The 16110-nt window shown below is 35.6% G+C and overlaps 1 protein-coding gene across 1 annotated transcript in view; it reads right to left on the reverse strand.

Annotated features, from left to right (window-relative positions):
- Positions 1-16110, reverse strand: part of LOC149799903 (uncharacterized) — a 174827-nt gene that overhangs the window by 8102 nt on the left and 150615 nt on the right. Inside the window, exons 33-39 of the mRNA XM_089959353.1 lie at positions 14136-14258; positions 12668-12772; positions 10990-11124; positions 8952-9086; positions 3896-4051; positions 1929-2045; positions 562-753 (exon numbers count right to left, since the gene is read on the reverse strand). Coding sequence (XP_089815479.1) covers positions 562-753; positions 1929-2045; positions 3896-4051; positions 8952-9086; positions 10990-11124; positions 12668-12772; positions 14136-14258 — 963 coding nt within the window. The remainder of the gene's footprint in view (positions 1-561; positions 754-1928; positions 2046-3895; positions 4052-8951; positions 9087-10989; positions 11125-12667; positions 12773-14135; positions 14259-16110) is intronic.

Genomic DNA, 16110 nt, shown 5'->3' on the forward strand with positions numbered 1-16110 from the left:
CTAAATGTATTACGTAAATTATAATAATCATGCAAGGTTTGCTGTGTTCAAACATTTACATAGGAAAGATTATGAACCCTCCAGTTCTAACGCCTTCCTTGTGCTCTGGCAAATGTATACAAACTCAAAACTATTTATGATCCATATACCTTGTGAATTCTTATATATTATTATAGTCTTATCAAGCATAACCTATTTTACAATGACTCAACATCTATTCTATAAATATTTTCCAGTCCCTTAAGCATTTCAAAGTGGCAGATTTCTCAATATAGGTGTTATTTTTTTTGCAATTTTTTTAAAACAGTATTGCAGTTTTCATGCTTCCTAACAATTTGCAGTATTTAATGTTCCCTATTCATCCCAACTTGCGCTTTGTTTGAAACAAATCTGTAGATAATTTGTTATGGCTTATAATAATTATTCATCTTTGTTCCTACTGAACTGAACTGAATGTGGCTTTCTCTCTTTTTCCTACATAGGCAGGCAACTGTGGCTAGGCTTAGTCCAAAGGATAGTGAACTATATATGTGAAATACTCAAACAAATGAAAATACACACCCAGATCCTGATGGTGTGCCCTCTCATCTCCCTCCACATAAAGCAAACTGTATCCTTCCCACATCACCTTCATTCTGTCTGGGCACTGGGGCACCTCTGGAGTTTGACTGTGACGCACCACTATATAACCCATTGGGGGCACATAGCCTTGTTTCCCTGGAAGTCCAGGTTGACCCTGCACTCCAGGTAGGCCTGTTGAATCAAAACAGTAACTTATTGTAATAATTTAAATTACAGTAATAACAAACAATCTGGACAGTTATTCTGCACCATTGGCTGCTGAGTCACATTGGTATTAAGGGTGCAAAAAGGTCAAATAAGAGGTAAGGCTGCCCTGCAGGTGCCCATTTCTGAAAAGAAGATTCCATATAGAGTACAATTTAACCTGTTGGTCATACTTAACAAAATAAGTGGAATGAAAACTCCAAAAACAAGTTTCTGAACATCAAAGCCATCACTTAAAATTTAAATCGCTTTGCATAAAAAAGATTACAGACATGAGGTGATATTGTGTTGATCATGTATCAGACACATATACTGGACTTGTGCATATCCCCTGATTTGACAAAAGTGCCTACCCTACCAGTGTCCAATGGCATGGAACACATTTTGTCAATTATGTCTACTACAAACAATAAGACAAGCTTTATTACATGATTGATCTCACACCAGAAAATTGACCCTGAGTGGCCGAGTGTTCAAAAGCACTCATATTAACTGATCACTGCCATCTCACCTATGTCAATGTGGGTTCAAATCTCGGGCTTGGCCAATGTGGTTATGTGAGAGAGCTTGCCAGTACCTTTCTATGGGTTGCGGTTCTTCCTGAGTTCTTCCTCCAACAGTTATAATGGTATATTATAAAAGGAACATTTGGATCCACTGTTTACATTTGGAAGTGCATTAATACAAATTGATCAATACAAAAGACTCTCAAAAGATGAAAATATACATAAAACAAGTGATATATTCATAACATTTCCTTCTTAACTAAACTCCATGACACAAGTGCTACACCAATGCTATGAGTGTTAACCAATCAATCTGGCTTCAGAGTTTTATACTTGTATTTCCAACCTTTTGCCAATATCTGCTTCATTTGTATAATGTTTAATATCATCGATGAAATTCCAAACACTTAAACTTCAGTTGTTCTCATTTACTTAACTTAATTTTGTTTGCTATGCACAGTTTGTATATAATGGAGTCATATCTATCCCATGCTCTGCCAAAATGGCTGCTAGGAGGCAGAAGGATTAGTCAACAGCAGAAAGACATTTTTCAAATACATATTGGTTTATTAAATTTTGCATATCTTGTTATGGCAGAGTGATAACAAAGGCTAATTTCAGTATCAGCTTCCTCACCTGGCAATCCATCCTGTCCTCGCAGACCAGGTAATCCTGGCTGTCCAATATCTCCCTTCTCACCTGGGAATCCAGGTGCTCCTGGTTCACCAGTCATACCTGGCAGACCCTTCAGACCTGCAATAGAGGATTATACAGTTAATCACAAGCAAATGATTCTAGTCCAAATTCCTGTTAATAAATTTTATTTTAAATAATTTTTAGTGATGCATCTAATTAACCCTTTACCTCATGCAAGCGCTTTTGGATGCCTCTACTCCAGTTGCATCAGCCATTTTGAGTGGGTTTGCATAATGCCACCTTCGGGGAAAACCCCATATTACAGACTACATTCATTGCTATGAATGACCATTACATCAAATCACATGGTTGCTGTTTATGCTCTGGTCGAAATCTGCTATTTAAAGTAATTGGGTCATATTCTCCACTCTCCAAAATGGAGGTCATGGATTTCATTCAGTGCTAATATGGAGTTTTCATAATTAGAATCACAACCATGAAAACTTCAATAACTTAGGCAAAGGCTTTGATATTGATGTAGGCAGCAATTAGTTTTTTTATAAATTATCAAATTTAGATGACTTAGTGATGTAGATGCGGACAAACAACTTGTAAATTTCAAGTATGAGAAATGGCAGCTATGGCTGATGATGCGGCTTCACTGACTTGATGGTGAACGAGTTCTCTCAATACTTTAAAGCACAAAAAATTCTTCCATGAAAAATAATTACACAGCTATAACGTTTGGACTTTCCTTTTAAATTTTTCCATATATAATAGATGTGTACCAAAAATGTAAAATATTTAAAATTGCTGTAAAACGTAACATACACTATACTGCTTAACAGTTAGCAGGCAGGCCTATGTGTATGGAGTTGAATAGGTAACAGGTGTTCTTTTTATAGCATACTGCACTGGGTAACTTTGCTACATTTGTATCGAAGGGCTAAAAAGCCATACACTCTAATGAGGTAAATGGTTAAGAAAAAATAAGAATTTACCAAACAATATTACAGCATCAGATAGTCTTTTTCAATATGAGCTTTTGATGCTCTGAAATCATAATTCTCATAAACCTATGCATGTTATAGTCATACAAATCCTTATATGAAATGGAACTTTCAATTAATAACATTAATCACAGATGATGAATTCATCTGAACTAAATTTCTAACAAACTTAATTTTAATATGTACAACTTTAACCCTTTCTTCTGACCTCAGCTCCTTGATTTTCAATTTGTATTTTTGATTTCTGAAGGCTTAGGTTCAAGGAGCCTTTCCCTCTATTGTAGACTCAGGTAGATTTCTCACTCTAACATAACAAATGTGCCATGATAAAATTTGATATGGACTGTTCAAGAAATAAAAGGGGAGGGTGTGATGGGTTCAGAAGGCACCCTTTTCCAAGACCCCCACACTCATCAAACTAAAAGGACTTAACATAAAGCACTTAGAGTAGTCTCCCTTGGAACAGCCCCTACAAAAAATGTACCTTAAGTCCATGCCCTACACATTTGTTTTCTGCAAAAGCCTTACCTAAATTAATTTTTGCCAAATTTTGACTTTCAAAAACAAGATTACTGCATATAATGGAGTCTTGAATTTGCTATAAATATCGACATGTGCATATATGCATTATTTTTCCTTGCAGTGCTCATTCAACATCTTCAATTTTTAATATAATTCAAGTGCAAAAGCCATAACAGCAGCAAACTTCTGCAAAGGTGCCTTAGAAAAGACTTTCAATGATGAAGTTAAAATTTTAGTAACAAATTCAAGTGTCCTTTAAGGTCAGAGAGAGAATGGACTCTTAGGACATAAGTGTCATCTGTCCATAATAACACGGTTATATAAGAAACAAATATAAAGAAATCTGTTTATCCCCAAATGTGTCCTTATCAGGCCAATGTTCATTGTACATAAGTGGTATTAAATATGGGTTCTGCTTCATGTACTGCACATTACCTGATAGACCTGAATCTCCCTTCAGACCAGGAAGACCCCGTATGCCCTCAAGACCTCGAGGGCCAGGTTCACCCTTATCTCCCTTAAGGAACAGGTTTTCTGGGGGGAATCCTGGAGGTCCCCTCTCACCCTTATCTCCCTTAACTCCATCAATACCTGAAAAGGGTATAAAGATATTTCATTTATGGAGGTGTGTCAGTGCATATCTTCTTTCTAACATGGTCATAATGATACCAGTTAAGGCAATGAATACTTTTTTTAGAAACAGTTATAGTCATGTACGCTTGTAAAAACAAAACCTATTAAGGCCATGAACACTTTTCTGTTTAAATTAATTATGACCATGAACACTTTTCTGTTTAAATTAATTATGGCCATGAACACTTTGATGTTTAAATTAATTATGACCATGAACACTTTTCTGTTTAAATTAATTATGACCATGAACACTTTTCTGTTTAAATTAATTATGACCATGAACACTTTTCTGTTTAAATTAATTAAGGCCATGAACACTTTTCTGTTTAAATTAATTATTACCATGAACACTTTTCTGTTTAAATTAATTATGGCCATGAACACTTTTCTGTTTAAATTAATTATGACCATGAACACTTTTCTGTTTAAATTAATTATGACCATGAACACTTTTCTGTTTAAATTAATTATGGCCATGAACACTTTTCTGTTTAAATTAATTATGGCCATGAACACTTTGATGTTTAAATTAATTATGGCCATGAACACTGATGTTTAAATTAATTATGACCATGAACACTTTTCTGTTTAAATTAATTATGGCCATGAACACTTTGATGTTTAAATTAATTATGGCCATGAACACTGATGTTTAAATTAATTATGACCATGAACACTTTTCTGTTTAAATTAATTATGGTCATGTACACTTATTTTTATTAAAATGAAGATTATGCAGAGCTCTATATATGTAGCTGTTGCATATTTTTTGCAATGACAGTGGCATATTTTATGCAATGACAGTGGCATATTGTATACAATTACAGTGGCATATTGTATGCAATTACTGTGGCATATTTTATGCAATGACAGTGGCATATTGTATGCAATGACGCATATTTTATGCAGAGGCAGCTGAATATTTTATGCAATGACAGTGGCATATTCTATGCTATGACACTGGCATATTTTATGCATGCTCAGTGGCATATCTTATGCAGACAGATTGCCTAAAAATGTATAAGAATTTAGTTAGTTAGGGTCAAGATTACAAGTTAGAGAATAAATTGTCTTAGTTTCATAAGGTTTAATCCCAACTGTTAACACATTAATCCCTGCTGCCTTGATAACTCATCATACTTTACCTCCCTCATCTCCCGAGTGCCTCGATAACGTGGCTGAGTTTACCTAGCTTGTATCCAGGGCAACGAGTTTGAGTGGCAGTATTTGTCTAGGCCTTTATCCCGCACAATGATTTAAATCGGCGCAAACCATTGGTTGATTTGAAGCCATTTCCTAATTATGCAGACAGCTTAACCAATAAAATATAAGCTTATATAGATAGAGTGTACATTGCTGAACAGAGGGAAAAAATTTGACTTCGATAGCAGCAGAAATAGTGAAAATATATACATCTGAAAATGATGCAAATTGATGAGAATCGGCCACTGGGAGCAGACTTTTACTTGACAGATTCTGACAGAGAATTTTCAGGATTTTAATCAGACGAGATTGATGGTGACATCAAAATAGCTACTGGCGATAACAGCGGTAGTGATGAGAATGAGAATTTGAAGAAAATGAAAGAAGAGCTGATCAATGGATCGTAAATGATAAAATACACATTGACAAGAGGCTATACAAAGGACCAACACCAGGGCCAACAACGAATTTAGACCCTGATGCAAATGAATTTAATTTTTTTGAGCTTTTTTTTCTTTTGAAGAATCATTAAATAAATGTTTGGGAAATAAATGTTGTTAACATTAGTGTTCATAATGCAAGGTTTGTTAAGTGTTTTATTAGTTTTAAAATTTTCAGCGAGAGTTCTATGGAAGAAAGGTAAGTGAAGAGCAAGTAAAATATGCCCATCTGTGTACAGTATTCAAAGGATGTTTTAAGTTTACAAGAGAGACAAGTAGAATTTCTGTGCACATAAAACAGAATTATTTCAAGTGTTGATGGTGTTAATTATTCAGCATGAATTCATAATGGATTTTATGGATTATTCATGGCAAGAGAAACAAATTGGTAATAAAATCATTTATTTCATCTTTATGCATTAGTTTTATTTCTGCATGTAGCATGAAATTTATAACATTATGTATGTAATTTTATTGAGAACTGCTGTGCCAAATTTCAGCTTAATTAAACAAATACAAATAAAATAATAACAAATTTATTGCAAGTAGCCTCCTCTATAAAAATCTGCAAGCCAAGTGATGTCAGTAAGTCTCAGGGATACAGGCACTGGTAAGGCTAACACTGCTCTAGGTGATCTCTGCAAGTATGCTGTAAGGGACTGCCTAGTTGTTTGGCTCAGGGGTTAATGTGTTAAGAAAATGCAAAATCAAGGGGTATAGGTAATATAAGCAAATGTAAAACATGAATCAAACCCTTAATAAAAATAGAAATTAGGCCATAATTCCAAGATCCAAAGGTAAAGTGCCCATATTACAGAATCATCTGAGAGTTGCACAATGATTAATGCCAAGTATAATGAGAATCTATCAAGGTGTTGAGGAAACATGAGCCTATAAAAAAAGCTTCAAACAGAACCTTTATACAAATTTCATATGACTATGACCTTGACTCCAAGCTCATGGGGTGAGTAAGTCTTAGCTTTGTAATTATTTATGCCAAGTATGATGAGACTCTACCAAGGAGTTTGAAAAAACTGTAAACAAAATCATAATGCCAATAGTTTCTAACCAGAATTTGACCTGAACATAAATGTAGTTAAGAATTCATGTTTTAGAATGAATTGCCCCACCTTCAAAATGACTCAAGCTAACCATGGAGACTTTCTATGAGGTTTAGGAATAAACACAAATGAAAACATTTAAACCAAAACCATAACAAATTGGTGAAACCACAAACACCACTGTCATCAATGTTGAAAAGTAACAGCCTCACTTTGCACTAACATAAAGAACAATTCACTTTATTATGAGGCTTGTGTCTCATATAATTATTATTTATATTAACAATGATACTAGATAAAATTAAGATATCACAAACAACAGGAAAAAGGAAAACTAAACAGTTTTTTAGTACACAGTTTATTTTCTTTACTTATATTAACTTAATATTTACAGTACCAAACATTCTTGAGAGAGTGTGTCATAATTTGTAATAATATTTAATGTGATGACCTGCCTTGTCCAAGTATTAATATTACTAGAACTGCTTAGCTCATAATCAAATAGGGGATGTAGATCAAAACTTTTTGTTTTGCCGAAGGAAACCACTCATACATATTCCTCAAATGTTTTGCTGTAACCTTCTGGTTTCTAAGGATGAAACAGAGACTGTACTATCAGTTCCCATTATATAAAGATTGCAATGGAAACTGGAACAGTTTGCTCAAGGGCAACATGATCATCATAATGGAATATTCTGCTCCCAATGCGGACAACTATGTCATGGTAACCAACTTATTTACTAAAAAAACAACACCAATGCCATCCCTTGGGATCGAAATTTTCCCAGGAATGTCAGTGGATATGTTGTAAAATTCATATGGCTAAATGATGAGTAGCATGCATGTCAAACTGCAAAAATCCTGATCTGATATAGCAGGGTCTATCTTATTTGTTCTGATTATTACTCCAAACAAGTTGCATAGACCCAGATCTGCCATTGCATATATAATGGTAGATCTGGGTCTGTGCAGTTTGAAGTAGGACTCATAAGCAAATATATATGGTATATTATAAACCTGGTCCATGTTCAATACTCTTTTGTGTAGACAACTGTCAGGCATGGTTAACTAAGTGATTATTAACCAACACGTCTCAATGACCTTAACATGTGATCAAGCTGTACTGTTATGAACTAAACTTACTTTATAAAAACAATTATTTTTTTATTAAACTTACTATGATCATGATTATGACCTCTGACCTTTAGAACCCCAGAATCTATAGGTTTCTTTAGTTTCCTAAAGTTAATATTACTGAAAATGTTTTGATAGAGGAACTTGTTTGAGAACAAAAATTCTTATCTAAAACCCATTTTTCTCACAGCCAAATTGTCCCTGACCTTTGACATTTTGATCCCAAAATGAATAAGCCTTTAATATACCTTAAATGTAAGTCCTGCACAAACTTTGGTACATGGTCTAGAACTAAAGTTATCAAGAAAAACCTTTTCTTCTTTCTTTCAGTTATATGCTAAGTTAAGTTTCTTCCTTATACACCTGTAAGTAATCCACAAACTTTGGTGAAGACACATGATCAAGAATGGAAATTTATGTGCAGGTGCCATTTTTCTTCTGTCATTCAGTGACCTTGATCTGACCATTCAACCCACAAAATTGATAGGCTTTTCCATACCAAATAAACTGTTCATTAGTTTATAAAAGAAGTAATGTCTCATCACATGCTAGTGTATTCTGGAGCACCATCATGAATGATCAGAACATACAAGAAGGTTAATCAGCAAGTTTTAGCACAGCAAGGGACCATTATATTTATTTCGCCATTTGTTTAATTACATTATTTAGATCAACTGCTCCGATGGCCTAAGTACATTTGCCCCAGATGTGGGAGGTCGTGGCTTTGAACCCTGGCCAAATCATGCCAAAGATATATATAAATGATACCAGCAGTTGCCTTGCTTGGCGCTCAGCATTAATAGGTTAGTGTTAGGACTGGCTGGCCGGGTATCAGGATAATGCAACTTGATGGGTTATGCCTGCAGTATAATGCCCCAGTGCTAAACATCATATAAACTGCCACACTACACACATTGTAGCGATATGACTCAGACTGTTAAAGTTGCATCAAATTTTTTTTAATTAAAAAACACAAACAATATTATTTAGATCCTAATAAAATGATAAGTAGTAACCAACCTGATCGCCCTGGCTCTCCATCAAATCCTGCCAAGCCTCTTTCTCCTTTTGGTCCTGGCAAACCTGGTCGGCCACTGAGTCCAGGGTCTCCTTTTGGCCCTGGTAAGCCATTAAATCCTGGAAGTCCTGATTCCCCTACAAACATAGGACAAAAGGTGAAAAACTAAATTGGATTTCAGTGCTAAGTGACAAACTTTGAATAGAAGAGAAAGGTGTGGATCTCAGGGATGGTCCTGGCTTTTAAAAAGCTGTCGCCAAAAAAATCGCCAACCTCAATATTTTGTCGCCAATTTTCAAAAAGTGTCGCCAGAACAAGTAGTGTACATTTTTGAAGTGTTAATTTAGTCTATTAATGTAACAGGCAATGAAAATTACAAAAGATGGTTTAGTTAATACTCTAATTATGACAAGCATTAACAAAATGTTACAAAGTGTTATATGAAGATCCGTCGCGATTTTAGGGCTGCCAACTTGTTGAATGCAGTTTCAAAGTCTAATTTTTCACATCTGTACATGCTGATTCTCATTAAATTCTCGAGAGATGAGATGCAGAGTTTATTTCGGATGTCAGTTTTTATGAGGTTCGTCTTACTGAATCCATGTTCACAGTCTACAGTGCTGACAGGTGACACCAGTAGTCTCTCGGTAGCCCCCCCCTCCCCATTTTAGCTTCACAAGCTTGAAGTGAATTGCTTCCTAAATCCCAAGAATGATCACTGAATGCTGTATAAATTTTCTCGACAAGCAAACTAGGATCTCCATTCCCACGAATGAAACTTACAGGAGTCAACACCTGGCAATATTGGACCGTATATATAAGCATAAATTCACACCCAATTTAGGGATTCTTTCACTCCTGTATTTTGAGAAATAAATAATTATTATTGATTATGCAAAACTGTTTTTTGTTTTCACTATTTCTTGTTGCGGAGTTTAAGTCTCTGCAGCCATAACACGGATTGATGGCAAAAGGAAAAGATCAATGAGTAAAATGTTGCACTGGCGACAGATATAATTGTGATTGAGATTTTTTCCATTTGCTTTGTATTTATATGCAATAGTCGGTACTTCAAAGGTTATCAGTTTTCTATGAAGGTTCAGCAAAACTATTGTATTGGTATATGTATAAAAAAAAACAAAAAAACAACAACAACAGAAGGATTAGCCATTCAATTAATTGTATCTGTCCTATTCGCGTCTTCAGAAGTCGGTCAGTTGTAGGTATAGTGCGGTAGAATGATTGACTGTATCGCAGCATACAGTACTCAGCCCAGATGTCAGCATAAGCAGATTATGATGTAACAATGCACTCTAAAGATGGGGTTGTCAATGCGAACAAAGGATCGTTTGTGTAACAGATTGATTCCAATGCATTGCTTAGTCAAGTTTGTGGCTTCCTTTCATTCTCCCTTTTAATTTATCCAGTCAAAATCCATGATTGTATGTACAAATTAAATAACCAAAAAGTCTGTCGCCAAAAAAATCGCCAGAGGGGATATTTTTGTCGCCAATAAGGAAAAAAAATCGCAATTTGCGACATTGGCGAAGCCCAGGACGATCCCTGGGATCTTCAGTTCTGCACTTACTGACCATACTGCAAAATGATAGAAAAGAATTAAAAAACTACAAAATCTTAGAAGTGTGAGATACTCAACATCAGAAACAAAAAAACAAACATAAATAATGATCCCATTATAGTAAAATATCTCCAAAGCCACTCAAAGGATATAAATATTGGTTAAACATATTCTTATTCCAATGAAGCCTTTTGGAAGCAAATATAGGATTGTTCTATAATGTAACTTTCTGTTTTTAGATAGCACTGAAAAAAGAGTGAGATGTGCTTTCCCCCATCCGTTATCAGACAATGAACACAAAAACTAACCTAGAAGCAAATAATTGGCATCCTATAAACATTTATAAAACTCAGTATTTTCTTCATATGAAACAAGCACTCAAAAGTCTTGTCAAGTACAGGAATATCTCACATCATATCTTACTGATTCATAAAAGTTCTATTTTTTACCCAATCACTTACCTTTCTCTCCCAACAGTCCTCTAAGACCCTCTCTACCTGGCAACCCTGGTTGTCCAGGTTCTCCTGAAACACCCTTCAGGCCAGACACACCAGGCAATCCAGGTTCTCCTGAAGGACCTACTGGGCCAGGCTCACCTGCACACAGAAACAATCTAGATCAGATACATTCTTTTGGTGTGAAGTTAGTATCAGCTATACTATATGGAAGGCCTAGCTAACTTCTTCCAAAAATTGAAAAAGTGGGCATAATACAATAATAAAGTCAATACATCATGTAACTTTAATGGCCATAAACTTGAGGGAATTTATAAAAGGTATCACAATTGTTCAACAGTTTTGTGATACAAGTTTTTAATATTTTTGGTTGAGTCATATGCTAATGTTTATTTCAAGGGGTGGGGGATTCCTGAATATTTTATTTTAATTATCTGGTAAAACTTTCAAACATACACATTTTCTTTTTGAAGTTTCTCATCTACTGTACATTTTAAACAAGAAATACCTGGATAATGCTGACCTAGTTCATTATACTGGTTGTCATCTTACTTTAAAACCTGTATAGTCACTAGTGCTGCAACAAGTATTAAATTGCCTAAACGCGTCAGGTACACCTCAGCAGGGGTGCCCATGTGATAATTGGGGAGTGGGGGTGGCAAATATGTGCACTTATTTGCAAGAGCCCATGCATCTCAGTCCAAATCTGGGACTTCAGTATTCAATCAAAACATTTGACAGCACCTGCTATACATTTTGGAAAATGCAATATCGGTACCTGCAATTTTCTTTTCATATCAATTAAATATGCAGTATTTTAGAATCCACTGGGGATCTTATTCGTCCTAGTAAGCAAGAGAGACCACTTCTGCATGACCTACATTTGAATCAAACTGATGCCATGCGTAGCCTAATTAAAGCAGTACTGAGGTTCAGCTCAAACACTAAAATTTTCATGTCTTAAGCACCATCTGCTTGCTTTTTATACCACTGATTATTGATAGCTAATTGGCCTAGACCAAACTGACCAATGGCCAAGACTGCAATGGCTAGCCATGATGATGCAGGGCATGAAATGGAAATATCACATTTCGACAGGTCAATCAAAAGGGAAAGCAACGGCAATCCTTTTGAGCTGATTTTTGTAACTGTTGTGTGAATTTGAATAAACACATACAAAATATATAAGCAAAATGTGCATACAAATTTTTAAAATGCATGAGGAACAGTGTGTGGAGATCGAAGGGATGTTCACAGAACTGAGTGATTGTTTGTTGGTAATCACCATTTTGAGTACTCAGTCAAGTCTGCCACTTTCGGTAATCAAGTCCCAAATTTGTTACCTGTTGAAGCTCAAATGGTGACAAGAATTAATATAGGCAGAATTAGAAATCAGATTCAAAATTTAAATTCTTGATTTACATTAACACAATGTAAATCTAGATTCATAAATCTTTATAGTTAAGCTTGCCAATAATTACAATGTATTTCTTAAAAATTATTTTGGACAAAAAATCTAGAAATGGTCTTTGGTTTAAGTTCAGCATAGCTACAATTTTTGTGCTCCAAGACTTTGTGACTATGAAGGTTAAAAAAGTTTTGCTGACTATGTGACATATTCAAGTATGGGGCAATGATAAATATATTAATTTATATGAGACCTCTGATGTAAGCCAGCAATTACCATCTCTTCCAGAAAGTCCAGGTTCTCCCTTTACACCTGGCAGTCCATCTCCAGGTCTTCCAGGCTCTCCTTTCATTCCTGGCAGTCCATCACGACCTGACAAACCTATAACAAGAAAATCACTAATTATAGTACATCTGGATTTCAAACTATGAATGATAGACCCCTGTGACACAGCATACACTGACTGATATAGCACTCCTGTATGAAACATATTTCCTGTAACTCTATGAGCAACAATGTCTGAGAAAGGGATCTAAATTTAAACCTTTACCAGAATTTTGATGGCAGATGAATGGACAGGCAGACAAACTTCCAGATGGACATTATCAATACAGAAACTGTAAAATCTTTGCAATCAAGCTGACAAAATTAGTCTGTCAATGTATGGGCTGGCATCGAAAGTTTTATACTGATATTTAGCAAATATTTGGACATGCAACCCTTGTTAACTGCAGGATTGTATCCCTAATCATGTTGCTTTGGCACTGTGTGCAAACAGACATTTCAACTACTCTCAATCAATAGTTACTTAAATGCTGATCATAGGTACCACTGACCAGTCAAGATGGCAAATCATGAGTGAATCACATTTAATATCACAGATATTTATGGTACATATATTGGTTTTCTTCTTGTCAAAAACGGTAAGTTTTATGGGTACTTTTACTCTGAACTTTAAAGATTCCAGAAAAGTGACGAGATGATACCCTCAATAATGTAGAGATGTGCAATGAATCATAAAAGCACTAAGCATGCATTAGGTCAATAGCAAGGCTAAGATAGGCACACACAACTGCATCATTGATGGTTACTGCTGAACACTTCCAAGAGCAAAATCATGACAGATATTGTTGTTTTCCATTTAGTAGGAAATGCTACAATCCACAAAGACTTAAGCTTCGAGTATATTCCATCTTTAGATAAAAAAGAAATCAATAGATCGTTGCTATGAGCCATGATGAGGTACTGCTCATCAAGATACGGAAGTTGACCAATCCAGTGGCCTCAATATAAAACTTTAGAGGCATTTTTTCATCTGCAGTTTGGTTTAGACACAATTTAATGAGTGTGTACTACAGCTGTGTTCAGATGGTGATTCCTCTCATAAAAACATCAAATTTGGCACTTTAAAATTTACCATGCTCTGCAGATTTTCGCTTTGAAGTTTTTTGATGTAGAGATGATGTCAGGGTCTAAATTTCTGTGCAAGGAACATAAAAAATGCATAATTTAGCTACATATCAAATATTTTTAGGTTTAAAGAAAAGTTTCAGAAGGAAATTATGAAAAACATTATTAGCTAAAAATGAGCAGTGACGAAAGCTGAATAGAAGCCAGATCCAGAGTAAAAACAATCTATAGTACAACTTTTTTCTGGAACTCTAAATAATTAGTCTTATCTGTATTTTCAGAGAAATATTTGGTGCCTGCTTTAGAAATTTTAGGACCAACTTAGCTATTGTACCTGGTTCTCCCTTGAGTCCTGGTAGTCCATCCAGACCAGAAGGACCAACTGGGCCACGTTCTCCTTTTGGTCCTGTGAATGATCTGCCAGGTTCTCCAATGCGTCCAGGGGCACCATCCAAACCTGGGAATAGCAGAGCATTTCTTAAAGACATTTATTATGAACAAATATCAAAATTAATGTTCAAAAGATAAGAAGACTATATTAAATAATGGCCATTTTATGTCCACAATTTTATGTTTTTTGTAGTTTTTAATATAAATTTGTACCAATTTCTAGACTGTTCATGCTAATATGCCATTCAATAAGAAATCAAACTGTCTAACAGTCATTTTGTTTATAGATTTGTTCCATGCAGAAGATGACCATCAAAGGTGGTCTAATGGAAAGTGTGGAGCAGCAACTTCAAACAAGAAAAGAGATACAAGGTTTGCTCCATGAAAACATTTCAACACAGTGTGTATGGACAAAATACCATCATTGAGCAAGGTTGCACTGTTGTCTAAAATATTTTAAAAATTTACAATACACCTTTGGCATTTTATTGCTTTTGTGTCATATGCACCACAGAGTCAACAAATAATGATGCATAGAGAAAGAAAATGTTTAAGCAGTGTTTTTCCTAAAACTCTTATCTAATATTAGGGACAAATGTCTACTACCACCTGAATCCAACCGCACAAAAAAGGTGAAAAGTCATCTTTATCTCATATAGACAAATGGCAATAATTTCTTGCCCATTACCTCCTCTTGTCACAAACAAGTGTTGCTAGTTTTAAAACTGATTGATATACTAATGAGGATGCTCACATGACATGTTTTTTTTGGGAGGGTTTTTAGGTGATATGATTGAGTAAGTATTATCAAAGAAATAATTTACTTAAAATTTACTTTCTTCTTGAAATATGTTCCCGGATTGCATTAACATTATGATAACAGGTAGTAGGTGGAGAGAATGCGGAGCATCCAGCCTTGGGTCTCCTTCTCCCTTTGTGAACAATAAGCAGCTCTCCCCTACTTGAAACAACACACTGTTTGGTCACATGAAATTGTCCGCTCCATCAGGTTAAGAAGATGATTAATAAAAATCTTCTAACCATCATAATTCACTAGCAAATCCAGCAAAGCTAATAGGCTGTATTGGTTTAATTGGGTCTGGTGGTCACCTTGGCCACAGCCATGAGACCCAAGAGATTCAGGTTTTGTCTCTGTGAAGCTAAATCCCTAAGATACAAGCTCAAGAAGGTTGACTCAGCATACCAGCCAACAGCTTCTATGATATATAGGATCAAAACGATGTGTTTGAACCAGAGACTTCAAGTGATTACTGTAATGACAGGAGCTGAAATTCTGATGATGCGACCTTGATCTCCTGAGACATCGGAGTATGCTAAGCCACAATCCACTTAAGCTAAAAAGATTGGGAGGCAATGTCTTACAGTCTCGTCTTCATAGGGACAAAGAGTAATTTCTGCTTGCCACGACTGGTCTCTGGTGCTTCAAGTAGTGCTTGAGGGTGCAGACAGAATTTTGCATGGTCGCTGCTCTTGACTTATCTACAGATGAGAGTAAGCAAATGATGCTTCTCTGACAACCCACTGATGGTGACTGGTTCTTCATTACTCAGCCTAGATGTGTCATGAAGATAACCGAACCATCCAATCTGAACTGAAGATAGTTCAGGTCAACTGAAAAAGCATGTAAGTGAAAGGACCATTTTGAAGGGAAAATATTGGCCAGAACAGTGAGTCCTTCTAGAACTGAAATGCATTAATGACAGCTTTCACACAGAGCTTGATGTAAATTGGCAGTTTCCCTGGTCCCCATTTGCTACTGACTGTAGTTGATCTCTGGCAATAGGTGGGCTCACCAACCAGATATACTGCCATCTGTACATACTATCACATCTGCTTGGGGATTCTCCATAATAATTCCTGTTGTGAGTCTACCATAGCTGTACCAATGACACAAGAAT

Source organism: Sinohyriopsis cumingii, chromosome 5 (genome assembly GCF_028554795.1).
Source record: "Sinohyriopsis cumingii isolate HCF-2022 chromosome 5, ASM2855479v2, whole genome shotgun sequence".
NCBI lineage: Eukaryota > Metazoa > Mollusca > Bivalvia > Unionida > Unionidae > Sinohyriopsis > Sinohyriopsis cumingii.